The 26025-nt window shown below is 52.9% G+C and overlaps 3 protein-coding genes and 1 long non-coding RNA gene across 19 annotated transcripts in view; 1 reads left to right on the top strand and 3 right to left on the bottom strand.

Moving 5' to 3' along the window:
• Window positions 1-2041: 2041 nt before the first annotated feature.
• On the bottom strand, window positions 2042-14398 carry VARS2 (valyl-tRNA synthetase 2, mitochondrial). 2 transcript variants are annotated; one of them, XM_060023332.2, is made up of 30 exons: window positions 14294-14397; window positions 13593-13820; window positions 13379-13460; window positions 13162-13262; window positions 12747-12868; window positions 12308-12374; window positions 12118-12215; window positions 11502-11583; window positions 11212-11331; window positions 10643-10754; window positions 9843-9931; window positions 9057-9147; window positions 8790-8917; window positions 8569-8672; window positions 8300-8381; window positions 7906-7982; window positions 7750-7825; window positions 7355-7460; window positions 7067-7137; window positions 6813-6938; window positions 6485-6589; window positions 6259-6327; window positions 6056-6134; window positions 5808-5935; window positions 5523-5675; window positions 4525-4731; window positions 3713-3824; window positions 3392-3567; window positions 3077-3205; window positions 2042-2959 (listed from the first exon to the last, which is right to left on the bottom strand). In XM_060023332.2, the coding sequence occupies exons 2-30, from the start codon at window positions 13791-13793 to the stop codon at window positions 2864-2866; spliced, it is 3189 nt and encodes a 1062-aa protein (XP_059879315.1). In that variant the 5' UTR covers window positions 13794-13820; window positions 14294-14397; the 3' UTR covers window positions 2042-2863. The 2 variants fall into 2 exon arrangements, with proteins under 2 accessions (XP_059879315.1, XP_059879317.1); XM_060023334.1 differs by lacking the exons at window positions 2042-2959; window positions 3077-3205; window positions 3392-3567; window positions 3713-3824 and having other exon boundaries at window positions 4639-5071; window positions 14294-14398.
• A 158-nt stretch (window positions 14399-14556) lies between these two features.
• On the bottom strand, window positions 14557-20115 carry GTF2H4 (general transcription factor IIH subunit 4). 3 transcript variants are annotated; one of them, XM_060023338.1, is made up of 14 exons: window positions 19950-20115; window positions 19170-19312; window positions 18810-18914; window positions 18322-18453; window positions 17956-18052; window positions 17772-17860; window positions 17446-17557; window positions 17228-17251; window positions 16955-17038; window positions 16578-16710; window positions 16266-16396; window positions 15579-15626; window positions 15327-15405; window positions 14557-14855 (listed from the first exon to the last, which is right to left on the bottom strand). In XM_060023338.1, the coding sequence occupies exons 2-14, from the start codon at window positions 19307-19309 to the stop codon at window positions 14683-14685; spliced, it is 1347 nt and encodes a 448-aa protein (XP_059879321.1). In that variant the 5' UTR covers window positions 19310-19312; window positions 19950-20115; the 3' UTR covers window positions 14557-14682. The 3 variants fall into 3 exon arrangements, with proteins under 3 accessions (XP_059879321.1, XP_059879320.1, XP_059879319.1); XM_060023337.1 differs by lacking the exon at window positions 19950-20115 and adding an exon at window positions 19609-19664 and having other exon boundaries at window positions 17228-17296; XM_060023336.1 differs by having other exon boundaries at window positions 14558-14855; window positions 17228-17296.
• Window positions 20116-20223: 108 nt separating this feature from the next.
• Window positions 20224-26025, top strand: part of LOC132432654 (uncharacterized) — a 10731-nt gene continuing 4929 nt past the window's right edge. The window contains exons 1-2 of the long non-coding RNA XR_009520955.1: window positions 20224-20595; window positions 20830-20940. This is a non-coding gene — a long non-coding RNA (uncharacterized lncRNA). The remainder of the gene's footprint in view (window positions 20596-20829; window positions 20941-26025) is intronic.
• Window positions 24292-26025, bottom strand: part of DDR1 (discoidin domain receptor tyrosine kinase 1) — a 24837-nt gene continuing 23103 nt past the window's right edge. For 10 of the 13 annotated variants that reach the window (XM_069541108.1, XM_069541104.1, XM_069541105.1 and 7 more), the window contains 2 exons: window positions 25792-25941; window positions 24292-25679 (listed from right to left, as the gene is read on the bottom strand). In XM_069541108.1, coding sequence (XP_069397209.1) covers window positions 25539-25679; window positions 25792-25941 — 291 coding nt within the window. In that variant the 3' untranslated portion in view covers window positions 24292-25538. The remainder of the gene's footprint in view (window positions 25680-25791; window positions 25942-26025) is intronic. The other 3 variants (XM_060023350.2, XM_060023339.2, XM_060023347.2) reach the window with 1 other exon arrangement.

Here is a 26025-nt window from a genome sequence, read left to right as displayed (position 1 = left end):
CTGGTGGGCAGGTGACACCCATGGGTCAAGTGAATAGGCCCCAAACAAGTCAAGGGATTAAATGTCTGGATCTCCAAAAGGCTGGAGGAGCAGACAGCTAACTGCTTCTTTTAATTTTTTTTAATTTTTATTTTATATTGGAGTATAGTTGATTAACAATGTTGTATTAGTTTCAGGTGTAAAGCAAAGTGATTCATCCATACATATACATGTATCTATTCTTTTTCAAATTCTTTTCCCATTTAGGTTATCAGAGAATATTGAGCAGAGTTTCCTGTGCTACACAGTAGGTCCTTGTTGGTTATCTATTTTAAATATAGCAGTGTGTACATGTCAGTCCCGAACTCCCAAGCTAACTGCTTCTTAACCTGGTTCTCGAATCTCAGGGCCTGGGATCACAGGGCTGTGATTTCCAGATTCTTTTCTCAAAGAATTCTCTTCCCAGACTCAAGGCAGAGCGGGGCAGTAAAAAGAATGCTTTGGGGTTCACTAGACCTAGGGGTGGCAGAGGCTGCTAACTTTCCCCTAATAGTCATTCCCCTCCTTTTGGATAGTCATGTAAATATTAGCTGAGCACATGACTATGTTACATTTCCCAGCCTCCCTTGCAGCTAGGAATGGCCTTGTGATCAGGTTCTGTCCAACGGGTTGCAAGTAGAAAGGAAGTATGTATACAACTTCCTGGTAATATCTTTGACAGGAAAGTCACTTCCTTTCCTTTCCCTTCTCCCAGAGGGAAGAAAACAAAGTCTTTACAAAGGCCTACAAGGTCCTAGACCAGCACTTTACAATAGAACTTCTCATCATGATGGAAATGTTTTATTTTATAACCTGCACTGACCAATATGGTAGCCACTAGCCACACGTGGCTATCAAATACTTGAAACGTGGCTAGTGTGACTGAAAAACTGAATGTTTAGTTTTATTTAATTGAGATAGTCAAGTGGCTACCATTTTGGACAGCACAGGTCTAGATGATTGCCTTGAGCCTTCCCTGATCCCTACCACATCCCTTACCTTCCTGAGTTCACCTCTCACTCTCCCCACCGCCCCCTACCACCTCCTTGCTACTCTTTGAGCTCTCCAGGTGTACTCCCATCTTACTGTTTTGCTCTAGCTCTTCCCTCTACCTGGAACACTCTTCTCCCAGACATCCACTTGGATGTCTTTACTTAAACCCCAAGTCTTTACTCCTGCAAGTCTCTACTTAAACCTCACCTTTATAATGAGTTCTGCCCTGACCCATTTCATATTACAACCTGCCTCCCCGCAACACACATATGCACCGGAGCCCCCTACCTTATTTCACCCTTTTCCCCCCTTGCATTTATGACGTTCAGACACACTAGTTTATTTATTTACATGTGTTATTTCTGACTCTCCCTGCTAGAATGAAAGAACTACAGTGGCAGAGATGTTTGTTTCATTCATTGATGAATCCAACGGTCCAGAATACGGCCCAGCATATAATAGGTGCTCAAGAAATACTTGTTGAACTGGGGGAAGGGAAAAAGGAAGGTGCTCACTCCCTCCTTTTCCTTTCCCTCTGGGTGGGATGTGGATATAGTGGTGGGAGAAGATCTTAGACCCAGAGTTGGGAAGTGTATCAAAATGTCAGGAAAGTAAGATCAAAAGGGGTATGGGACCCTCTATCTCAGTCCTGCACTGCTTCTGCCCAGCAAAAGAAACACCCATCTCGTCTGAGCCATTTTCTTTGTTGTTTTTTCTAAAATAACTTTTTTAATTTTTGAGTTGAAGTATAGTTGATTTACAATATTAGTTTCAGGTGTACAACACAGTGATTCAGTATTTTTATAGATTGGCCACCATTATCTTTAAAGCTTGGTTACAGCAGTTAGAAAACTTGCACCTAACTTACTGGGTTGAATCCCAGTTGACACTTCGGACTAGTTACTTTTATTCCCTGAGCGCGTTTCTTCAACTCTAAAATGGAGCAAATATCCACCTCGTGAGGTTCTTGGGAGGATTCAGTGGCACCACAGAGGACCCAGCCCAGTACAGGCCCGCACATACAGCAGTTTCTCAGAGCTGCTGGACAGAATGTCACTTGGGTGTGGAAGGGCCAGGCCCCTGAATTCCACCAATGAGACAAGGTGCTGGAGGTGGAGGTGGCTAGGTGGGCATCTGCGCATGTGTATATCCCTGCCTGGGGCTGGGCGGTGTGTCCCTGGCACTCTGGTTTCAGGTACACAGAAGCAGGGGGGAACTCAATCCCCAGCACAACCTACAGCTCCCCTGAGGCCTGCAGGAAGTCCCAGATCCTCTCAGAACCCTTGGCGATAAGGCCAAGAAGCAGGGAAGCTTCCTTCTGGTGAGAAGCAGAAGAGGAACGGCCTGCAGAAGTCGGGCCATTGTCAGTAAGTGCAGGAAGTAGGTGGAAGCCAGGTCACTGTTCCCAGGCCCTACCGAGAGCTCCTCCTTCCTCCAATGAGGGAGACCCGCCCAGCACCCACACTCCCACTGTGGCCCAGAACCCAGCGCTAAGAGGCCACCCGCCTCTCTCCCAGACCAAAGTGTCAGGGCACAACCAAGAGGCAGAAAGTCACCGCTGGGGGAAAGAGGGACAAAAGGACCACAAGCAGACATGTTTGGGTTTTTTAGTTTATCTGAATTTCCTCATTCCTAAACTTCCAGGTGGGACTGCATAGGACGGAGGCTGGGGCAAAAACGTGAGCGTCTCGAGGACACCCAGTCACTCTGACCAAACCAGTCTGTTTTCTCATTGACGAAGGAGGGAACTGGACCACATGGTCTCTGAGGCTCCACGGCACCAGGACAGCTGCCGAATCTGTCCTCAAAGGCGGGTCTGGGAGGGAGGAAAGCTACCAGGGATGGTTAGAGCTCAAAGCTCCCCAGGGCTGGGAGACACATCCATCAAGTGCCGGAGGTGAGAGGCCGCCTTGTCCAGTTTTGACAGTTCCAACTGGAGGGAAGAAAGCTGGGCAAGGAGAGAAGCAGGTGAGGACAGAGGTAATAGCCTCCCCCCACCACCCCTGTCCCCAGCCCACATTCCCTTAGGGAGTCAGGCATCCTGGGTGGCCTGCCCCAGACTCACCCTCTGCTGCCTCTGAGTCTCTGCCTCTCCCTCTGATGGGGTCCGGGCTATGAGGCCATCAAGCTGCTTCTGCAACTTGTGTCTTCGGGCAGCTAGCCGAGGTAGGTGGGTCTGGGGGTCCACCAGGCCCTGCAGAAGAACAGAGAGAAGGCTCAGACATCTACAGTCCACCCAGCATGCCCTTCCCCCCATTCTAAGATCTCTCCTCACTTCCCCCCCCCCCCGCCCACCTCACTTTTATAGAACCCGCCCCTTGCCCTCCTCCCAACATCCTTTTCAACCCCACCCCTCCCTCCTCCAGCCTCCTCTGGTCACCTGCAGCTCCATGTAGACCTGAACGGTGTCACTGAGAGCGGCCTGGGCCCAGCCCGAGGGAGCTGCTGCAGCTGGGGGTAGAAGGCCCACGGCCCCACAGTGGCCCAGGGTGCCCAAGGGCTCCAGGAAGGCCTCAAAGAGGCCCTGCTCTCCTGGCTCTGAGCTCTGCAGCAGCACTGGGGAGGAAAGGAAACTGTCAGGGTCAAGAGAGCAGCTCCTCATCCTGCACCTCCCAACTCTGGGCTCTGTCCTCCAGGCTCCCCCTCTTCCCCACCAGCCCCTCCTGTCTGCAGAGACTCAGGAGCCCAGGGCCCGCCTCACCTCGGGGCCGGGCCTTGGTGAGCTGGTACGTGGCACGGAGAGCCCTCAGCGCCTGCACAGCCTCCTGGACCCGGGAGAAGTGCCGCTCCAGCTCGGGCTGGTGCCAGTGCTCCTGGAGATGGGCACCCAGAGTGGGTAAGCAGGCACCTGGGGGACTCGGTCTCAACTCTCCTGGCTCTAACCTCCACCCGCCCACCCCTATCTCCTTAGAGCAACGATCTGCTCTCTCCACCACACACATAATTCACCACCTCAAGGAACGGAACATGGCAAAAACCTGGGTGTCATCTAAGAAGGTCTTAGATGATCGCTGGTTAATGTCTGTTTAGTCGCTCTGACTGGAGATGACAAACAACCAAAAATCAGAATTTAAAAGGTATTATTCAAAACTCACAAAACCAAGTAAGTAAAAAAGAAATTGAGTTAAACTTTAGAATTACTTTTTGGGTGAGTTTGTAGCATTTTATCCTTCTCAAGTTATTAAAGCTTAACACTGCACTAAGATTTTTGGGATATCCTATCACTACCAACTAATCTCATCACAACCATGACATGTACTATTACGAACCGATACACGGTCACACGGCTAGTGTCAGTCTGGTGACAACATCCTACTCTAACCACTTGCTAATACTGCCCCCAACACCCTGGAGTTATCCCAGCCCTACAGGAACAATCCATCCTCCCAAAGACTCCACGGCAAAATACAGACCACCACTGTCAACGACCCCACAGCAGCAAGCCCTTCTAGAAGACTGCTCCCCAAGCCTTGACCAGAAGTCCCACTCCAAGACTCCATGGATGTGACTCACCAAGCTGAGGGCACTGGGGTAGGGGGCAACACAGATGCTGGGGGCAGGGGCGCCACCAGGCCTGGGGGGCAGCCTCTGCCAGAGCTCTTCAGCCAGGAAGGGCATCAGCGGGGCGAGGAGGCGGAGACCGATGTCAGCGCAGGAGAACAGGACCTGAAGAGGCCCTGGGGGGCGGGGCAAGTGCAACAGCACTGGCTTCACAGCCTCCTAGGGAGGAGGCCAAGGGGTCAGGGGCCGTCCACGGCCATGTCCTTCCTCCACACGCTCGCCGCCCTATCAGTGGGGATGCTGTGGGTAAACACGGGCAGGAGCACCCAGCATCTCTGAGACCATCAACTGTCCCTGGACACAGTGTGGAGCGTGTGACAACGGGAAATCTAGGACAGCGACTCTCAGGGATGGGTGGGGAATAAAATTGTTAGGGAGGTTTGTGTCGTTTAGGATGAAAAGCACTGAGTTTTTTTTCATCAAAAAGAGACAAATTTTTTAAAAAGTTGAGAAACAGAAATCTAGGGCAGTGGTCCTGGGCCATCAGTATCAGCATCACCTGGGACAAGAAATGAACATTCTTGCCAGCCACCCCCCAACCTGCTGGCTGAGCTGCTCTGGGGGTGGGACTGACACTCCGCGGTTAACAAGCCCTCCCTCTGAGAGAAGCCCTTGGTCTAAAGACCCCTACTCTTCCTCCCTGTCTGCTCCCAGCTCCCAGCCTGCCTGGGGTCCAAACTCAGCAATCACAGGGACTAAAAAAAATCTCCATCTGCCTCCCAATCCTGCTTTGTCAGACTTGGTTTTCTAGAAATCTCCCCCCCTCCTCCTCTCTCTTCTGGTGACAGGCAGGGAACAGCACCTGGGCCAGTCCCAGGGAAGAGGGGAATTAGGATTTCCCCATCTCATCTGTCTTCCTGTCTGGGGGGAAGAATTAGGAACCCAGTTCAGAGCTCTCCGCCAGGGCACAGGAAGCAGGTCTGCAGGGGGAGTGCCCTCGCCTCACTCACCAAGTAGACGTCACAGAGGTTGTGAAGCCAGAAGTGGTGCAGGGCGTGGGTGACGAGCGCGAGCTCGCGGGTGAGGAAGCCCCGCTCGCAGTCCCGGGCAGTGCGGGCCAGGCAGCTGAGGATCCAGGCGTCCATGGGGGAGGCGGGGGACAGCTGCGGGCAGAAGGGGCTTCAGGGTGGGACAGCTTGACTGCCACTCTGCTGCCTATTCTCCTTCTAGACGCCTCCACCAAGCCTCAGATGTCGGACTACCCAGTTCCCAAGCACCCCTTCTTTCTCTCTTACCTCCTCTGCAGGCTGGGGTATGAATTTCTCCCCAAGAGCATTTAGGATAAAGCGCAGGGCATTCCAGATCTTATTGCAGAAATGTCTGAAGCTCAGGACCTCAGAGACAGACAGGTGCAAGTCGCCCCCTGGGAGGGAGAGACAGGAGGGAGCATGCACTGGTGGTGGCTGCACGGGGAGTCCTTGGCCCTGACCCACCCTGCCCCACTGCACAGGGGCTGCCGCCGGCTGCCCTCACCCGGGCTTACCCAGGGCCCCATGGGAGCACAGGGCGAATCTCAGGGCATCTGTCCCACACTCGGGGATCCCATGAGGAAAGTCCTTTCTCTGCAACCAGAAAGAGAAGAGGGGTGGCAGCTGCCTATGAGGCTGCAGGGCCAGAAGCTGGGTTGCAGAGGAAACCGGTGGCCACGAGCTAGAGGCTGGGATGGGTCAGACACTGGCGACTCACCTGTGCTGAGGCCGCGATCACCAGCTCTGCGGGGTCCAAGTTCCCATCCCTCAGCTTCTCCTGCAGCACCTGGGGTGGGTGAGTAATTCACTGGCCTCAGTGGAAGACCCTGCCCCTACAAGGGTCCCGCCTACTGACCCTCCCAGCTCCAGCCCACCCTGCCGGCCCCTCCCCTGCCTTCCTCTCTCCTGAAAACTCCATCCCTCTTCGGGCCCTTCATCCTGACCTGCAGCTCCACCCCATTGATGATGTCCCGTGGGTCCAGTACATTCCCCAGCGACTTGCTCATCTTCCGGCCCTGCCTGTCCCGAACCATGGAGTGCAGCAACACCTGGGGGCATGGAGGGGGTCAGCAGAGGGGGGCCTGGAGAACTTTCCCCTGGAGGATCCCCTGGCTGTCCTCCAGGCTTTAGGGGTTAGGCTGGGAAGTGAATCAGGACAAAGGAACTGGGAACACAGAAAATCCCACATTAGGGGTTAGAATGGACAACAAGGCTTGGGGAAGACTGGGGAGTCACAGAGAGGGGCAGGGCACCAAAGGGCCGGGCCGTTACCTTGCTGAAGGGGAGCTGCCCTGTGAGCTGGGTCCCCAACATGACCATGCGGCCCACCCAGAACAGCAAGAGGTCACCACCCGTTTCCAAAAGTGACAGGGGGTAGAAACGAGCCAGGTCTGGGGTCTAGGAGAAAAAGATAAGCAGTGAGAGGCCTAAGCCCAGGGCCTCCAGCTCTTCTCGAGACTCCCTGGAGGCCCTGGGGCCCACTTCCTCATCCCCACCTTCACTCTCTTCCTCTCAACCCACCTCACCTCTTGGGGCCAGCCCAGGGCAGAAAAGGGGAAAAGAGCCGAGGAGAACCAGGTATCCAGGACATCGGGGTCTGGGAAACAGAATGGGGAATGGGAACAATTGGAACCTCAGCTTCAGAACCTCAGCCCACTGCTACCCACCTTTCCAGCCCAAGCCCCACCCACAGAGACCAGGGGTCGAGCCCTCTGCCCCATTCCCAGCTTTCCCGACCCTACCTTCTCTACCTCAGTACCTGTTCCCTCAGTACCCAGACGCCCTCCCCTGCCCTCCCCAGCTCCGGTACCCACCCCTCTCCAGGGTCAGCTCCGCCCCTGGTCTCCCTGTCAATTCTGCAGCTACTTCTCTGGCCTCAGCCTCTGTCCGCCCGACCACCCAACAGTCCTTCGCGTCGCCCTGCAGAAGTAAGGGGTAGGGAAGAGTGAGGAAGACCAGCACCTGATGGGTGTGAAACACCACTGAGTTTTCATGTTCTCAGGTGGTCTGAGAATGGCTGGCACCCTCTGGTGGTGAGATGAAGAATCGCCAGCCCAGGAGCTCTGATCACACAACAGATGTTTACATGACCAAGACCAGAAAGCACAGCAAAGGCAGAGAGCTGGGGCGGGCACTGGAAGTCCTTGGACTCCTGTGCTAAGGCTCTTTCAGCCACACCCAGCCCTCCCCTCCACTTCTTCCTACCAACCTGTGTGTGCTCCTCTACAACCAGGTAGGCTGGAATCTGATGACCCCACCACAGCTGCCGGGAGACACACCAGTCCCTGCCGGGAGGACACGAGTGATTTCCTAGCATAACCAGTGGGCCCCCTCCCCATCTCCTGAGAGCCCCCCTTCTCCTTACCCAGTGTGGGAAAACCAGTGCTGCCAGTTCTTCTGGTGGAAGGAGGGACTGAGCTCCAGGGCCCCTGACTCCACAGCCTGGAGGGAAAGGACCTTTAGACGGTGCTTCCCTACCTGCACCCCTCAACCCCCCAAGAATGGGACAGGTGGTCTCTGAAGTGGTTCTAAAACTCAGGAAGAACCTCCCAAGCCTCCTGAGAAGATTCTGGGCTTGAGTGAGGATGCAAGCCAGCCCTTTCTGGGCACCAGGCCTCCATCCCCACAGCTCTCCTCTCAACAGCACAGCTAGAGAGGTCTGGGGGGCAGAAGGGCCCCCAGCCTCCCTGTTTCTTCATTCCACTGCTCAGGGAGTCCCCCAGCCCAGGCCCCAGGCCCTCCTCACACTGCAGCCTCACCTTGGCAGCTCTGTCCCCCATTTCCCGGCAGCAGACAAACCACTGGCTCTTCGGTAGGTATTCTACCACATCCCCGGAACGGCTGAAAGGGACACAGGACTCGACTACGTGCCAGGCCCTCAAGCGCTGAGGATACAGCAGCAAACAACACTGACACAGAGCTCGTATTCTAGCATAAGGGGTGCACAGCTCACCCTGTGGTCACTCTTAAGCTTCATCCATTCCCATCTGGGGGTGGTCCCTATGGAAAGGAGTGAAAATGAGGTTACCTGCAAATGGGCAGCACCATAGGGTGGTCCTGGAATCCCCGGAACAGGCCCCGTTCCCTCAGTGCTGACAGAATCTTTTCCCGGGCCACAAATCGGTGCAGACCCTGGGGAAAAGCAGCAACAGGAAAGCTTAAAGGCTGCTAGGAAAACAAGAAAGTGGGAGAGGGGAGATGGGGCAGAGGGTGCCCCCAAAGAACGGGGTATCACTGAGCTGGCACTACCTGCAGCCAGTCCCCGCAGAGGGAGGTCATGGTCCCATCCTCCGCAATGACACTCAGGGGGCTCAAGCCGTGTCGGGCCCCCAGCTCAGCATCGGCAGGGCTGTGAGCTGGAGTCACCTTCACTGCCCCTAGGGGAGCAGAACTGATGTAAGCACTGAACCCTGACCTTGGCTTTTCCAGATGTATCGTCACCGCCCACGCTGCCCTATCCCTCCCTCCTGTCCCCCAGGAGCCCTGACTTCCTCTCTCTCCCCTGCCCCCACTCACCTGTGCCCAGGTGTGGCTCAACAGCACAGTCTGTGATAAGGGGGAGAAGCTGCCCCGTCAAGGGATGACGAAGTTGTCGTCCATGTAGATGCTGAAGGGAAGGGAGAGGGAGCAAGGACAGGCACGTGTGTGGGATGGAAGGGTCTGGGGTGGGCATGAGAACCCTGGGAATATGAGCCCCAGAGCAGGGCTCCATAAACTTTTTCTTAAGGGGTCTTAAGCTTTACAGGCCAAGAGGCAAATTCAGTCTCTGTACAACAACTCCACTCCACCACCATGGCCGAGTTAGATAATACATGATGTAGGTGCAGACAATACACAGGGAACGAGGGTGGCTCGTACAAAAACAGGCAGCAGGTGGATCTGGCCCACGGGCCATAGTTTGTCAGCCCCTGAGCTGAAGTGTAACATCAGGAAGAGAAGGGAGTAGACTCAGAGCCACTGGAGAAGTGAGATAAGGGAAATTTTAGGAAAAGGAAGAGAAAGCGGAGAGGAGGAGCTGCCATTCTAAAAGGAAGGGAAGGGCTTCCCTGGTGGCGCAGTGGTTGAGAGTCCGCCTGCTGATGCAGGGGACACGGGTTCGTGCCCCGGCCCGGGAAGATCCCACATGCCGCGGAGCAGCCGGGCCGGTGAGCCATGGCCGCTGAGCCTGCGCGTCCGGAGCCTGTGCTCCGCAATGGGAGAGGCCACAACAGTGAGAGGCCCGCGTACAGCAAAAAAAAATAAAAGGAAGGGAAGAGGATGGGGGTGGGAAGGCCACGTGGCAGAGCGCGCGCTGTGTATTACTGTGTATCGGGAGTCATCGGGATGGACGGCCACAGCCACGTCTCCAGGCAACGTCTCTGGCCTCGTGGTTCCTACCACAACCTCTGCATCTGAAGACAAAATTCAAGCACTTCAAGTTGGTCCTCGCCCTCACCCCACACTCGTGACAAAGCTAAAGCCAGGAGAACTGGCAAAGGGAGGGGACAGGGATGGTCAAAGTTGAGCAGGCCCCCAGGAGTAACTAGAAAAAACTAGGACCAGTGTCTACGGGAGCCTGAGGTTTCCCCCAAGCTAATGACCAGAGGCCTGAGGGGGTGTCGGGTGCTGCGGAATTCCTCAATAACTTGCTTGCGAGACAAGGACAGAATGTTAATAAATACAACTAGAATCCTTGCTGGGTGCACAGAGGACACTGGGAGTTCTCGGTGCCCTGATCATAAATACTGTGCATTCTTTGGGGCAAGCAGCAGCCCCTCCTATAAGAAACCTCCTCTGACTATTCCAGCTCATCTATCTTCCCCTTCTCCAAACTCTTGGGAACAGTTATTGTTCAAACCACACTTCAGAACTGATCTTTTGTCTCTTCTGGGGGTAGCAGCCTCCTGCAGAATTATGCTAAGCTCCCACAGGGCAGTGACCACGTGCACTTTTCTTACATGGCCCGGGATACCCAGGGTGAGTGCCCATGAGGACGCAACACTACCAAGGTTCCTTATGTCATGTGCGAGACAGGCTGGTGGGTTCCCTCCATCAGCCCAACATGGGCTTGAGAAAACGGGAAGCAGAGGCAAGTGCGTGACCTTTCCGAGGACTACCCTCACCAGGCTCTCCATCCACGGGGAAGGCCACGGAAAAGAGGAGGCCAAAAGACACAGGGGTGGGGGAGTCAGGCAACCGAAGCTCCGTGCAGCCAGGGAGGGGCCGGCTCTCCACCTGGAGGCGTGGAAAAAGCAGGGTCAGAGAGCAGCCTTTCTGCAAGGCTTGCACCCGGCTTCCCACCTCCATTCATCCACGGCCCCGCCTCCCTGCAACCCATCTAAAAGCCACTCGGAGGATTCAGGAGCCACCTCCCTTCCCTCACCTAATCCTTGTGCGGCCACAGTTACAGAAAATATTCACCAAGCACTTAAACCACGCACAGGTGTTATGCCGAGCACCTTCCAGGAGTTCTCACTGAATTCTCACAACACCCCCAGGACACAGGCATTTACATCACCCCTAATTTACAGACTGAGGAAACTGAGGCTGACAGAAGCTAACAGCCTGCCAGGAGCCACACAGCTGGGAGGTGGCCAGACTCAGATGTGAATCCAGGAAGTCTGGCTCCAAAGTCCAAGCTCTCCCCCTGCCTCAGAGCTCTCACAAACCCGCCTCTCCTTCTCTGCCTCACCTCAATATCCGAGATGGCAGAGCGTAACGCACACGACCAGTTGACAAGCTGCCGGCTCCGGTACAACAACCCAGCCTTGTAGAGCCGCACGAAAGCTTCTGTCACAGCCACTGAGGAGCCCTAGAATGATCTGAGTGTCCACATCCAACCGCCCCTTGTCAGCCCATCACCCCACTCAGGGACCCAGGCATCCCACCCTGCTACCCCAACACACACAGCAACCCGCCTCCCTGCACAGAGCTCTAAACACCTCCCCGACACCCACAGGGACCACGGCACGGAACACTCACGGCATCCATGGTAAAACACTCTCGGTCCCAGTCCAGGGAGGCCCCCAGCACTCGGAGCTGCTCACATATCTCTCCACCTTTCCTGGAGTGAGTGTGACATTGGTTTAGCCTCTAGAAGCTAATGGACACAGACAAACCCAGTATGGGGCCTTCCATGACACTGAAAGAAGCATAAAGTTCTACAGTAACAGGGGAAGGGGCAGCCGATTTGTGAGAAACCCAGAGAAGCTTTACAGAGAAGATGGCACATGTTAACAGACCTGGAAGCAAGAGGGTAATTTCAGGGGGATGGAAAGTGGGAATGGCTGAGGAGAGATGATGAAATCTAAGCAAGGGAAAATGGGATAAATAGAGGGAAAAACATACATATATACATACACATATATACGTACATATACACAAGTATCTACATTTTAACGTATACAATACACACACACACACATATACACAAAGCTTGAAGACCCCACCAAATGCTAAGGGGCTTCAGAGCTCAAGTCACCACAGGAAGTTAGGACTGAATGGAAAAAGCCTGGACTACATGTTAGGAGAGAGGGGCTGGGAAGCAAGGACCCAAACCTGCTGTCTCGGCCCCTCCAGTCCTGCCCACCATACTCACTCCTCCTTCCACTTCCACACCTCCCTAAGGAAGTCTTCCCGGCTCAGCTCGTGTCTCCTCACTCCTCGCTCCTTCCACAGCTGTTTCTCCACCACAGCCTACAGCAAGATGAGAGGGCAAACAGAGAATCAGGTCACTTTGGGGGAAGAACTCTCTCACCCAAGAAAAGGAAAAGTGGCGAAAGACATACTTGAGTAGCAATCCCTGCATGATCTGATCCAGGGACCCACAGCACCTGATCCCCACGCATCCGGTGCCTGCAAAAGAAATACCGTCATGGGACTTCCCTGGTGGCACAGTGGTTAAGACTCTGCGCTCCCAATGCAGGGGACCGGGGTTCGATCCCTGGTCAGGGAACTAGATCCCACATGCATGCCACAATTAAAAGTTCGCGTGCCGCAACTAAGGAGCTGGCAAGTGCAACTAAGGAGCCCGCAAGCCGCAACTAAGGAGCCCACCTGCCGCAACTAAGATCCGGAGCAACCAAATAAGTAAATAAAATATTTTTAAAAAGAAAAGAAAAGAAAAACCCTCACAGGAATCCCTGGTCTTACATGTTTGTTTATCCTCACTCCTTCCCACTTTCTCCTTCCCCTCCAAGAACTCAAGCAGCCCCATTCCCGTCTCACCAGCGCACGAGGGCGTCCTGTATGGCTACGGTCAGCGCATGCCCAATATGCAGGGAGCCCGTGACATTGGGAGGTGGGATACACATGGAAAAGGTCTCCCGTGTGGCCTGGGGCAGCCTGGCCTAGAGGAAGGGAAAGTCAAAGGGCAAGACAGGGCTGCATGTTCCCTGGGGAAATAGCACACTCTGGTGTCTCCAAGGCAGAAAGAACTGCATGAAAAACAGTCTCGGGCAAATAACAGGGAAGGGGAAAACCTGTGGACACCTTGGAGGCACCAGAGGGAGAAGGCAAGCTCTCCCTGCTTTTGGCAGCCTCTGCAATGTGGCTGGTTGCGAGCTCCAGACTCATGCCCACCAACCTCATGGGCCATTCTGCCCTGAGGACCATTTAGCACCCCTCCCTAACAGGTACTAACCTGATATTCTGGTTTGAAGAAGCCCTCTCGCACCCACCAAGGGTACCAGGCAGCCTCAACATATTGGGGACTGTATGCAGGAGGCAGGGGCCGGGAGACATCTATGGAGGAAGAGGAGAGCTCCACTAACTCCCGAGTTTTGTTTCCAGGTTGCATTTCAGCAGACCAAATGGGCAACCAAAATGTGAGGGAAAAGGCCTTCAAGTGTCCTAGTTACCTTTCTTTTCACCATGTTCCGTGGGGATTTCATACAACACTACCTCCTTAGGGGTCCAGGCCTTACTGGATTCGGCAGGTGACTGCGGAGAGGAGGAACCAGAAGGCGGGATGCAATTCGAATATACCTCAGGTATCTGGATCCAGCCAGTCTCTCCTCCAGCTCCCTCCCAAGATTTCTCAGAGAACCAAGGACCAGCTGTCTGACCCCTAACCTTGCTCTTCTGAGCGATTCCAGCCTCCAGCGCCGCCTGCTTCTGTCGCAGGCGCTTCTGTTTGGCTTCACGGTTCCTCTGGGAGATGGCTGATCCATTGGGCTCTGACTGGGTGGAAATGGGATGGGACCTGGGGGGTCCCCTTGAGGGCCTCAACCCCCAGAGTGGTGGTCGAAAAGAGGCCAAAGGCAAATGAGGCATCTGGAGTACTTGGAAAGGGGCCAAGGTCTGTTCCAGAGAAAACACACTAGGAAGTTAGGGGGGTGAGGGAGGGTCACACCTCCCAAAATCACATCCTCCTCCTTAGTCTCTGCCTCCCTCCAAGCACTGGTCTGTTATTTTAAGTATCTATCCCATCCGTCACAACCCCTCCTCTGTGAAGACTAGATTGCATGGTGTCGACAGGGCTTTTCCAGGACAGGGTAGGACTCTCAGGCCCTCAACCTACTCATCTGCGACGTGGGGGTGACCGCGGACACAGAGGAGGAGAAAGGACTCAGGGATCCTGGCAGATGATGGACATTTGCGCTCCCGAGAGCCAGCAAGGAGTCCCGCCAGGGTTATTACTTGTCCGCCTGCCCCAGAGGCCGTCCGCACTGCCCCCAGCCAGCGCGTGCCAGGCCTTCCCGCCCGTCCCGCCGCGTGGGTCCTGACCCTGCAGCACCTCCCACTCCCCGAAGGCCGGCCCGCCGCGCGCTCACCCGGTGAGCCCGCCGCTATCCCAGGGCGCCCCGCGGCTGCGGGCGATTAGGGCGGCGACAGCAGGCGCTCGAGCACCAGCTAACGGGACCCCGGAACTTGACTCGCGGTCACCGCGGCGCTGGGAGGCGGGTCCCCGCCCGGGCGCATGCGCGGTAACTGGCCTCGGCCCCACCTCCTTCCCCTCCAGGTCCAATGGCTGTCGACACGGAGAGGAGGGCGTTCTCCGCGGAGCTGAGTAGCCTCTCGGGGAGGCGCCGGGGGCTGCATGGTTCACTTTAACAACTTTATTAAACAAGAAGAGTCCCGACGTGTGAATAAAAAAACTCCTGAGTTCCGAGGCCGCGCCCGCTTCCACGCGGCCCGCCCTCCCGGGTCCGGTCCCCCACTCTCAGGAGTTGTGCTTCTGCCGCTTCCAGAAGCGCTTGACGTCGCCGTGCCCGGCCGGGGTCACCACCATGAGCCGCTTGGCCGAGTTCTCGAACACCAGGACGCCCAGCTCCCGAGCGTGGGCCAGCAGCAGCTCAAAGTCCACTTGCGACAGGAACTGGTTATACAGGACGCCTGGGGTCCGCAGGTCAGGAGCGACAGGGGAGAGAGAGGAGGTGAGAAACTGAGGCGCGGCGCCCCTGGGTGGCAGCCTCAGGGCAGCGGTCTGGGCTTGCCATCCACCACGTTTAAATACTAATCTTCTATGTTTGCCTTCTCCAGGGCTCATTCTAACACTAGTGTGATCCAGGCATATTCAGGAAAGCAATATAATACAATAAGAAAACCCATTAATGCTTACCAAAACCAGAGAAATTACTATGAATTATCCCTCCCAATTTCCCTCTTCTAGCTAAATCTAAATTGCACTGATTTGAGACAATTTATTTACTGCCACCGACTCACCCCAAAATAAAAAGTGCATGCGTTTACCAGCCCATGCAGTAAACAAAAATTAAAATGCATGAATAGCTTTTTCAGTTCATCAAGACTGAATTGTCCTTCCTCTGGCCAATGACCAAGAATCAACCGCCAAAAGCCACTCACCTTCGGTGAACCGGAGTCTGTCCCTTTCCAGCTCCCACAGCCGAATCTGGTCCGTGATGGTGGGGGGCAGCACAGGTGTCTGCAGGGGCAAGGGATGGCTGTAAGATTCAGGAATACTACTCCAGACAACCCTAGCCCTCCACTCATTCCCCAGATTTAGGTGCCCCTTTCTCTTTTCCATCACTTCATCGCCAGATGCCAAGAGCTGTCAGCCTCCAGCAGCTGTCTGTACCTCCAGTCTCCTGTTTGTACCTGTTTAAGCATCACTGGGTGGGCCCTTGTCCTTAGGAAATGGATGATCTAGGAAAACAGACAAGAACTGGGATCAAGGGCTTAAGAAAGCAGGAAAGCTAGCTAAGCTGTCACCTAATGTCACTGAATAGCAACTGTTTAAAAACTCATGGGCACATGCCTGTCAACAGTTCAACCCATCCCAGTTTAGCTGTTGTCCCCAGGTGCTGTTCCCACTGGTGATGTCTGCTACTCCTTCTTTGACACATCTGTCCTTTCTATAGTCTTGTTTTTCATTTTTTTATCTTTAAAATAACAACAACTATTATTTCTGAGCACTTACTGCATGGCAGGCTCTGAGCTAAATTATTTACCTTTATTTCACTGAATCCTTCCAACAGCCCTATGAGGTGAGAACTCTCATTATTTCCAGATGAGGAAACTGAGACTCAGAGAAGAGAAACAACTAGGCCATCTATGCATCTAGGAAGTGGTGGTGTCCTTCTTCCGTGTCTTTTCCCCTCGCCGGTCCACCTATTCCCACACCTAGAGCCTTGATTTCTCGTGTGCCTGATGCTCAAACATAGACAGCTCCCCACCACCTACTGTAACAGACCCCATGCTAGCCTTCCATGAGGTGACCACCCTGTACCCCACAGGCCAGGTGCAGCCTCTCTTCCCACCTGCACCTTCCCCAAGAGGCAATACCTGTTGGGCTGTGATGCCACTAGCAATGGCCTGCTGCACACTCTCCCGGGTCACCTGTGCCACCACCATGTTGGGGAAGCGATAGAGCATCTCAGAGAAAAGGGCAATGAGGGCGATCTGCAGCTCCGACTCTGACCCGAGGATAGGAAGAGAGTAATGATTAGGAGGCTCCTCTACACCCAGAGCTCAAGCCTCAGAGAACTCTGTAAACCACCAAGTTTACATGACCAGAAACTGGCAGTCCCTCCTCCTTTCCCCTTCCCCACTCCCCTCCCCAGCCTGCTCTCCCAGGGGCCCTCTGTCCAGCCTCACCCGTGTAGGCATACAGCCGGTAATTGGTTTCCACGACAATGAACCCAGGATGATGTGCAGTGCCCCCAGCCCCAGAAACACCTGACGAGAGATTGATGGCCAGTCGCGTGGGGTAGTAACGCCGAGATTTCCTCTGGAAAGGAGAAAGGAAAGGCAATAGGCCCTCTCTCCGGCGTCACTGCCCTTCATCTTCCTCCTCAGACATTATAGATTCCTTCCAGTGCACAGAACCTCAACTCCCAATTTCTCTCCCGAGGGACCCAAACATTCAGTCCTGGCAACTGCTTCCTGCCTCCCGAGACCCCGCTCCTTTTTAAGGCCAAGGCACCATACCACCCTGCCTCTTCCCTAGAAGCCATGTATCTGGGTGCTCATACCTTCCTCTGGAAAACAAGCCCAAACTCACGCAGATGTTGCAGGAAGTTCAACAGAGAATCACTCATACCTTCCACAGAGTAATCCTAGGGAAGAGAGATGGCCAGCTGGGGTCCAAAACACATCTCATCCTCCCTTTCCCAACCCCATACACTCACTCCCTCTTTCCCCATCTTTGTTCATTCTTATCTTTCACTGTTTTGCCCCATAACCTCATTTCCCTTTCCCATCTCTCTACTCTTTTCCCATCTTGCCCACCCAAGCCCCCAGCTTACCTTGCCCAGAGTAGAGAAGCTGAGCTGGAAGAGAAAGGAGAGAATCTCCACTAGGTCCATGCCCCGACTCTAGGGAGGAATGGGCAGAGACAAAGGGGGAGGGATGGGAAGGAGGAAATGAGGAGAAAAAATCAGGGAACAGAGTCTACGGGCAGCAGTCTCTCAGTGGGTCCTGGGAAGAGCAGAGCATGCCGGCAGGCAGCCCCTGACCTGCTCACCTGTGCTGTCTGCAGATACTGTAACATAAAGTACCAGAGCTGGGCCGGGGTGTCCAGCAAGAGGAACTGGAAGCCGGCAGAGGTAATGCAGGGCGGCTCTCCAGGTTCAGCACTAGAGACAGAGAGGGCCCATGGCAGAGGTGTGCAGAGAAAGGCCACCATCCCACCTGTGTGATCACATTTTTGGGGGTTTATCTCTGGCCGTGCTCTGCTCAGCTCTCCTTTTACAGCCAACCCTCTGCAATCCTGACCCGATGTGGACACTCAATTTAGCAGGCACCCAAGCAGACGGCAAAACAGAGCCGCTGTACCTCTGGCTTCCTCACCTCTTCATGAGCCCAGCCTGGCTAAGGAGCTGAGCCAAGTCCTGGCTGACGGCTGCGCTGGGGGATCCCACCATGAAGTGCAGGACCACCTGAGGAACGGAAGAGAACAGAGAGTCGGACGCCTCTAAAGGCCGTGGGAAGTAGGAGCACAAGCAGAGACACACACAGAGTCCCAAGTCCTCACCTCCCATCGCTCCTCGGCATACTTGTCAAGTGAGGGGACATCCCGGGCGTGCTTGTCTGGTCCCAGCTGACTTGTGTCATCAGACCAGGCCTTGCCCCTATGCCAGGACGGTCGAGAGTAAGGAACCCTGCCTGTGTTCGCCGCCAACCCTTCTGCCCTTTTTCCACCTTCGTCCCCAGGGGCCATGAGTGGGAGACATTTCCTACACCACGTAGCTATGTCTGGTCCAACTTATTCCTAAAGGAGCTTCCAAAGTGGAGCCCACAAGCTTCCAGAGAGGCCCCCTCAGGAGCTTCCCCTCCAGCAGTTTAATGAGCAGTTTAATCACTATTTCCCCTGCCCATCTTAGGAAAAGGTGTGACATACCCACCCAGAAGGGCGATGCGGAGGTTTTGGCGGAATATGGGGTTGAGGATGAGGCCCTGGAGCCCACCAGGGAGCAGCTGGGTGTGCCAGATACGGAGGCCGCTCAGCAGCCCCGTGCTTTCCTCCTGAGCTCTGGAACAGAAGCAGAGAGGTGAGAGGGATGTCTGGAGAACAGAAAGAAGGAGGCCCATAAAGGCTTCCATTTCTGCCTGTTCTGAACTGGTGATCTTTGGAACACTGTTTCACAGAGTAAGATCAGTGTCTTCTTAAGGCAAATTTCTTTACTGTAACACCTACCAGAGCCTTCTTACAGACCTCAGAACTCTCCAAGAGGCAAAATACAGTAAACGGAATTTCCCAAAACTTGCTTAATTACAAGTTTTGTGGTGTTCCCATCAATATTTCTTGGAAGTGTCCCAAGAACAGCAGTTTGGGAAACTTGGCTATTAAGAAATTTGTATCTGACTGAGAATGCCGGAGACACTCACTTGCTGAATTCCTTCTTCACCCACAGGGCTACAGCAGCTTGCGGCAAAGGCTGCTCCAGAAAGAGCATCCGCATCACCCAGTTCTTAGCCAAAGATGGGAGCTCCCTGTAAGGCAGGAGAGGGAAACTGTTAATATCAGAGCTGCCTGAGAACTGCATCCCTGCTCTCAATGGCCTCAAACACCTCACCTCACCCCCCACACTTTCACCAGTCTTGCTGCCCCCACTACCTCCATCTGGTTTGGCACACTTCAATCTCCAAGCCCACCAGGGCTAAGCTTCTACCCACGAGAACTTATTCCAGTCTGCAGGCTTTATTACATTTCCCCACCATGGTCCCTGCCATGAAGGGTGTCCTGACCTGAAGACAGCCAGACAGGTGGCAGGGTGCCCATACAATCGGTCCAATACCCCAGGGCTCAGGCTCCCTAGGAATTCCTGCAGGTTCCTGCATTGTAGGTGTACTCGACTCAGTCCACCCCTGGAAGGGGTGCTCTCCATCACCTGAAAGGTGCAAGTGTTAGCGTTCCCCCACAGTCCATGCCAGTATTGCCCCTCAACTTTCTCACTCCGGCTCCAGAGCCACTGGCCCCCACAAAAACGCATCTTTTCTATGGTTTCCTTTCTCATGTCACTCATCTCCTCTTGTTTCTCCCAAATCTGACCAACCTCCCCTCTTTCCTGCCTCCTCGCCCCACTGCTGGCCTCAACTCCAGTCTTCTCTAAATTTCTAGATGGCAGAATTGTTAACTGTCCCATATTTGCAAACTTTGTATTTCAATGACTGGTCTCATCTTTACCTAAGCAGTGACAAAGAGACTTGTTGGAGCCCAACCCTCTCTCCCTTCTACCTCTCCTGGTCTGAGCAGCCTATAAGCTCCAAATCTGTCCGTTCTTCCCATCTATTTCTTGGCCCCATTTCTCGTGCTGGGCACGGCAATAACTACCTTACCCCTCCATGTCTCCCAAATCCAATTCCACCTCTTTCCTCTTCCCGCCCCCAAGACTACTTCACCCCATTCAGCCTGACCCACACCGGTTGATCTCCTAACTTGTCCCCTACTTTCCTCCCAGTCCTCGCCTCTCATTCAACTCTCTCCCTCTTATACCTCCGCCACCGCTTCTCTCCCAGCCCCCTTACCACTCAGTGTCGATCCTCCCTCGTGCACTCCAAGTCTCGTCGCTTAAACGGAGCCAATGTCTCTCATTGGCTCCGGGGAATAGGGAAAAGGATGGCGGAAAATGAGAGGAAAAAATGGGAGAGGGACGAAGGATTTCACCGACAGGAGACCAGAGTGGAGGATGCAGAAAAGAAGGGAAGGAGTGGAGAAGCAGGGAGGACAAGAGTCGGCGCTGCGCCCGCCGGCCGCAGGGCATACTGGGAATTGGAGTCTTGTCTTTCCCCACCCGGGGGCAAGCTGAAGCGCGTCTGACTACAACTCCCAAAAGGCACCGCGGGGAAGCCTAGAGGGGAGAGGCTGGCTTTTACTTCAGAGAGTCGAGGGCACCAGAGGTTGGGCCGCTTTGTTCCGCGTAGTTCTCCGCCTTCTAGGCCAACGGCAAGTCTAACCGACCTGAGCTGGAGTGGGGACGCTGGGAGTAGAAATGCCCTGAGAGCTTCCTGGCGGAGGTGCAGAAAAGACATGGTGGTGAGGCGCTTGAGTTTGGAGACGCACGAAACTGGGTTCTTTGAGCTCAGTTGCTCCCCGTGAAATCGGAATAATGCGCTTTCCAGAGCATTTTCTCGAATTAGGAGTTAATTCGATCCAGTGCGCCTTCCTCGGCACGTAAGTACTCAATAAATCTTAATTGTCACGTCCTCCATGCTTCCACCCACCTCCCCACCTCCCGTTTAATTAGAAGATCCTAATAAATGCAGATTTAAAAAGAAACCAATTGTTTGGTCTGATTTGATTTATGAAACTACTGCGGGGTAAGGGAAGGGAACGTCTTCAGCAAAGCCAGAGCTACACGTTTCCCCACATTCCTATAAGGCAAGTTTTGTTATTCCCACTTTGCAGACTAGAAGACGAAAGCTCAATGAGATTAAGAAATTTGCCCACAGCCAGACATCTAGAAAGTGCCCGAACTGGGAGTTGAAGTTCATTTGCCAGTGACCAGGAATCAAAATGGTAAGAACTAAGACTTTGTTATAATTTGTAGCCCACCCATGCTTGTTTTGTTGGTCCGTTTCTTTAGCAATGTTTAAAATCCTCAAAGAATGAATGACACAAAACTGACAAAGCTTCCTTACGGCAAACGTTGGGTAAGGTTAGAAGACAAATTGCAATCTGGGAAGAAATATTTCATAAAATAGACAAAATACAAAGAGCTCTTATAAAGCAATAAGAAAAAGAAACAACACAGTAGAAATATTAAGAAATAACAGGCAATAAACAGAAGAAATACAAGTGCCTTGTAACCAAATGAAGAAACTCTCAACTTCATTCTTAATTAAGGAAAAGTAAATTAAAGAAATAATAAAAAGTCCAATTAGAAAAAAAAAAGGATTGACAACCTCATTGTTGGCTTGAGTATACATGAGCACTTAACCATACTCATATTTTTTTTTCATACTCATTTTTGTGGAGGGTTGACATAGGCACACCTTTCTAAGGGTAATTTGGGGGTATGTACCAGTGATTTTAATGTAATTACCCTTTGACCTAGCAACTCCCCCATTAGGAAAGTAGCATTCTGAAATTCTGCCACATGGGTACAAAGGTATACATGCAAAGATGTTTATTGAAGTGTGTTTGTTGTTGTAGCATGAAAACAATGGAAACAGTCCAAATGTCCATCATTGGGAGCTGGTTAGATAAAATGTGGGTAGAATGCAATGTAGAATACTGGGCAGCGCTTGCAGAGGAGGTCACTGTCTGCACACTGGCCTGAGCTATGTACCACCTATCATGACGGGGACAAGAGCAGATTACAAAATGGCATGCCTAATCCAGTGCCATCTCTGTAAAAGAGGCTTTTACGTGTGTGTTAAACTCAAATAGGCCGTATGCTTCATTTTGACTAGAGCAAGCAAGGGGGAGCTGGGCAGACTGGTTGCAGTTCCCTACAGTGTAGGGAAAACTAGGGCTACACTTCCAGAACAGGAGCTGCTAGTCACCTGTGGCTATTTAAATTTAAATTAACTGAAGTAAAGTTTTCAGTTTAGTTCCTTGGTCACATTAGCCCCATTTCAAATACTCAACAGCTACATGTGGCTAGTGGCTACCTATTGGACAGTGCAGATATAGACCATTTCCATGATCACAGAGTTCTCTTGGAGAGCCCTGCCCTAAGGGATGCAAGGTGTCTGATGTCAGGCTGAGCGCAGGCTGAGTTCCTGGAACTGGCCTTCAGAAAGAAAATCAGCCTGGGCTCCTAGGAGCTGAGATTGTGGAACGAGCTCCCTGACATAGGGCTATCCACCCTGTGCTTGAAAACGTCCTATGTTGGGTAATGGAGAGCTCATGCCCTCCTCCCCTCGGGTAGCATCCTGGAGAGAAAGAACAGAGCCAGGAGCTGACGGGCCTGTTTTCCACCAGCTTCTCCATTTCCCGGCTGTGCTGCCTTGGGCATGTTGCTAACCTAACAAGAGAGGTTTTCTTCTCTGTGAAATGGCAGTAAGTTTAACTACTTCCTGTGTTGTATTAAATAAGATACAATATGTAATAAGTATGGTACCTGGCACAGAGAGGGTGCTCAGTAAATAGCATCATTTTATAAAAAACCAGTCAGGGCTTCCCTGGTGGCGCAATGGTTGAGAGTCCGCCTGCCGATGCAGGGGACACGGATTCGTGCCCCGGTCCGGGAAGATCCCACATGCCGCGGAGCGGCTAGGCCCGTGAGCCATGGCCGCTGAGCCTGCGCGTGCGGAGCCTGTGCTCCGCGGCGGGAGAGGCCACAACAGTGAGAGGCCCGCGTACCGCCAAAAAAAAAAACCAGCCAAACAAAAAACATGTAAATTCGCACCTGTAGTATGTCCTACAAATAAGAGAGTCGTGCTCAGAGAGCATCAAGGGCATTTGACCTGGTCGGGCAAGTCAGGGAAGATTGCTGAAGGACCAGCAGGAGTTAACAAGGCAAAAACAGCAGGGAATTATGTCCCAGGTGGAGGAACAGCAAGCTATAAATGCCATGTGGCAGGAAGGACTGAAAGAAGGCCAGTGGTGCACAAAGCAGGAGGAGGGGCAAACTTGACCAAGAACATTTTGTTCATTTTAAGGTCAATGGGAAGCCATTAAAGGGTTTAGAATAAAGGAGTGGGGTCAGATTTGTGTGTTTAAAGATCACACTGGCTGTAGGGCTGTAAACAAACCAGAGAGGAACAGAAACAGATCCTGGGAGACTACTGCAGTGGTCCAAGCAAGATGGAGGTGGCGTGTGCTCCAATGGGGATGGAGACAGAAATGATGAATTTAAGGGAAATATGGAATCAAAGGCAACAGAGCTTCTTGATAGACTGGACTTCGGAGGTGAGCGTAAGGGAGAAGGGGTGTCAACGATGATGCCCAGGTTTCTGGCTTGCGCAGCTGAGCTGCCATTCAGTGAGTCAGAGAACCATGGAGTAGCAGGTTTGAACATGCTGAGACTGAAATTCAAATGAACCCTAGGTGGTTGTGCAGGTCTAGAGCTTAAGAGTTCTAAGCTCAGAAATTTGGGAGTTCTCGGCTCACTGCCATGGCTTCTTTTGCTCACCATTGTGGGTTCTGGCCTCTAAATTATTGTCAGTGCTTGTCTTAAATTGTGGGTCACAGTGGTCTGACCTGTGTAGGTTCCAGCAGGACTCAGACCTGTGACCTGGAACCCCAAGGGCCTATCAATACAACCGAAGATTAAATTATCTTTATTGCCATCCTCATTACCCAGTTGGCTCATTTTGTAAATGTCATCAACTGAGACCCCAGGGTCTTTATTTCACATGAACTGCCATCAGTATGGGTCTGCCTTTTCCCATACTTGCAACTGATTTTTTTTTTTTTTCATTACAACCAAATTTGAACTCTGTTAAATGTTTTCCTGGCAGCTGTGGCTCATCCTTCCAAGCCTCTGAGATAATTTAGGGTCTTGGCTTGGCTCTCAAACAATTCAAACCTATTGGTTATTTGAACACTTGATCAGTCTAATACAGGGATTCTCCTCCTGGGACTTCCAGACCCTGGGGTGCAGACAGCGGGAGAGGGTTTCCTAGAATTTGGGCAAGAAGAGAATTACATCTCTATTTTTATTAACTTCTAACTGAAATTTAGCGTTTCCTCCAAGTATGAGTATGAGCAAAACCCCCAGGATATTAGCAGTACCTGTGACTTGTCACTAACAGACACCACAGCTACTCTCACATCCCACTACAGCTGTAGAAATCTCAGAATATCATTTATGCTCATTACTTTCTGAAAATATCAATAATTATTACACCTGCTACTAGGTCTTATTATTAAATATATTTAAAAGAAGCACATGTTACTATATCATTTTTTTAACATTTTGGTAAATGCTTTGATTTCCTGTTACACATGTGTAATCATAATTGTATATTATATACATATATGAAATATTTTTAAACGGGTTTTAAAACATAATTCTGAGGAGGAATCAGTAGACCTCTCCACACTGCCAAAGGGGTCCATGGGTCAGACAAGGTTAGGACCGCTGGCCTAATCCACCTCCTTCCAGGTCTCCTGCAGAGCTCCATATTCATGTGGGACCTTAGGTCCCACAGGCGAGGGCCTGGCTTATGCAGAAACAGAACGCTATGCTGGGAAAAACACATGTTAGGAAATGGAATGGGAAGAAGAGGGGAAAAGAGGGGAAGGAAGAAAGGAAATGGGTTTGGGGGGGGCAGGAGGCAGATTTCACCAAAACCCCAAGAAACCCACTCATAGCTGTGGAAAACTCAACCTTTATTATTACCTGCCTAGTGCAGGGGATTAAAATAGCATTGAGCTAGATCCATATATTAGTGTAAAAATCTGTGTCTCTCCCCCCCAAAAAATGTACAAACCCCAAGTGATTATAGAAAAACCAATGTGGCAGCTACCATAGAGATGTCCAACCCCAGGGCCATGGGCCATTGCTCTCTTTCCCCCCTAACCCCAATACTTATTCCACAGAAACATACAGGCTTAGAGAAGTTCTACCTACAACAGGGCAGATGGGAAGTGGGTAGGCTGGCAGGGGTAGGGATCACCCCCAAGTCCAGTGTTTCATAGGATGGAGGAGGGAGGCCAAAGCTGAGGGCAATCCCAGGAGGAGGCACAAGGGAACCCCTTTCTCCCTTTCTTGTCCTCCTCACTCCCCAGATTCTCAGCCAGTGGGGTCCAGTGTGTGACGGAGAGAGAGAGAGGCTGGGGGCAACAGCCTTCTCTCCAGGCACCAGTGTTGTCCAGGGAGGCCCAGGTGCTCCAATGGGCCAGGTCCAGTGTCTGCCCTATATTTTCTCCCACCTCCCCCAAGAGATGGCTAGAGGAGGTCAGAGAGGATCCCATCCACAGGGCCAGCTGGGTGGGTGGCAGGGGCTTTTAAGAGGAGCAGGAAGGGGGCATGAGAGCGTATCTGGGGAAGGGAGGGCGTCAGCTCCCTGGCAGGCCCAGCCCACCTTCAGCCACACTGCCTCTCTCAGAGGTGAAGGGCGGTCAGGAGGGGGAATGGAGTGGGGTGCGCTTAGCTCCTCTTGTTTAGTGCCGCTGGCCTCCCCTGAATCCTCCCTGAGGGAGGGGCGGCTGGGTGTTGTGATTCACACTGTGTTGAGCGCATCTTCTGCCAGGAACCGATGCAGTTGGGAAAAGGGTGGTCGCTGCTCAGGCTCCCGGCTCCAGCACCGAAGCATCAGCTCATACAGGCCCAGTGGGCAGGCTGGGGGCCGGGACAGGTACACCTGCATTGTGGCAGCGTGGATGAAAGGCAGGCAAATGTTCTTTAGTCCCCAAGATGACAGGCTCTGGCCCTCCTGGGCCCCCAGACCCATCTTCCCTCCCCTCTGCTCTGACCTGCCGGCCCTGGTCCCGGAAGAACTCCCCCGCGTTCTCGATGACTTGCTCATCGGTGAGCTGCCCAAACGGCTGGGCCCTGCAGAGCATCAGCACCTCCCACAGGGTCACCCCAAAGGCCCACACGTCACTGGCAGTCGTGAACTTCCCCTGGTGCGTGGATAAGGCAACAGAGGCAGAGAAAGGCATCAGTCAACAGAGACCCTCCTCCTCTCCCCACTGGGACCCCACATC

This window comes from Delphinus delphis, chromosome 10 (genome assembly GCF_949987515.2).
Source record: "Delphinus delphis chromosome 10, mDelDel1.2, whole genome shotgun sequence".
NCBI classification, from domain to species: Eukaryota; Metazoa; Chordata; class Mammalia; order Artiodactyla; family Delphinidae; genus Delphinus; species Delphinus delphis.
This window is presented reverse-complemented; position numbering and strand designations above follow the sequence as displayed.

Excerpts from the sequence above, each read along its gene's own strand:
- GTF2H4 (XM_060023336.1), bottom strand. The coding sequence starts at position 19,309 with ATGGAGAGCACCCCTTCCAGGGGTGGACTGAGTCGAGTACACCTACAA. Across the intron at positions 17,039-17,227 it reads GCTTCTCTACTCTGGGCAAG|GATTACTCTGTGGAAGGTAT; the intron begins GTAAGCTGGGGG and ends TCTCTTCCCTAG. Across the intron at positions 14,856-15,326 it reads CAGACTCCGGTTCACCGAAG|GCGTCCTGTATAACCAGTTC; the intron begins GTGAGTGGCTTT and ends TGCGGACCCCAG.
- VARS2 (XM_060023332.2), bottom strand. The coding sequence starts at position 13,793 with ATGCCTCATTTGCCTTTGGCCTCTTTTCGACCACCACTCTGGGGGTTG. Across the intron at positions 13,461-13,592 it reads GAATCGCTCAGAAGAGCAAG|TCACCTGCCGAATCCAGTAA; the intron begins GTTAGGGGTCAG and ends TCCTCTCCGCAG. Across the intron at positions 5,936-6,055 it reads GTGCTCCCATGGGGCCCTGG|GGGGCGACTTGCACCTGTCT; the intron begins GTAAGCCCGGGT and ends TCTCCCTCCCAG.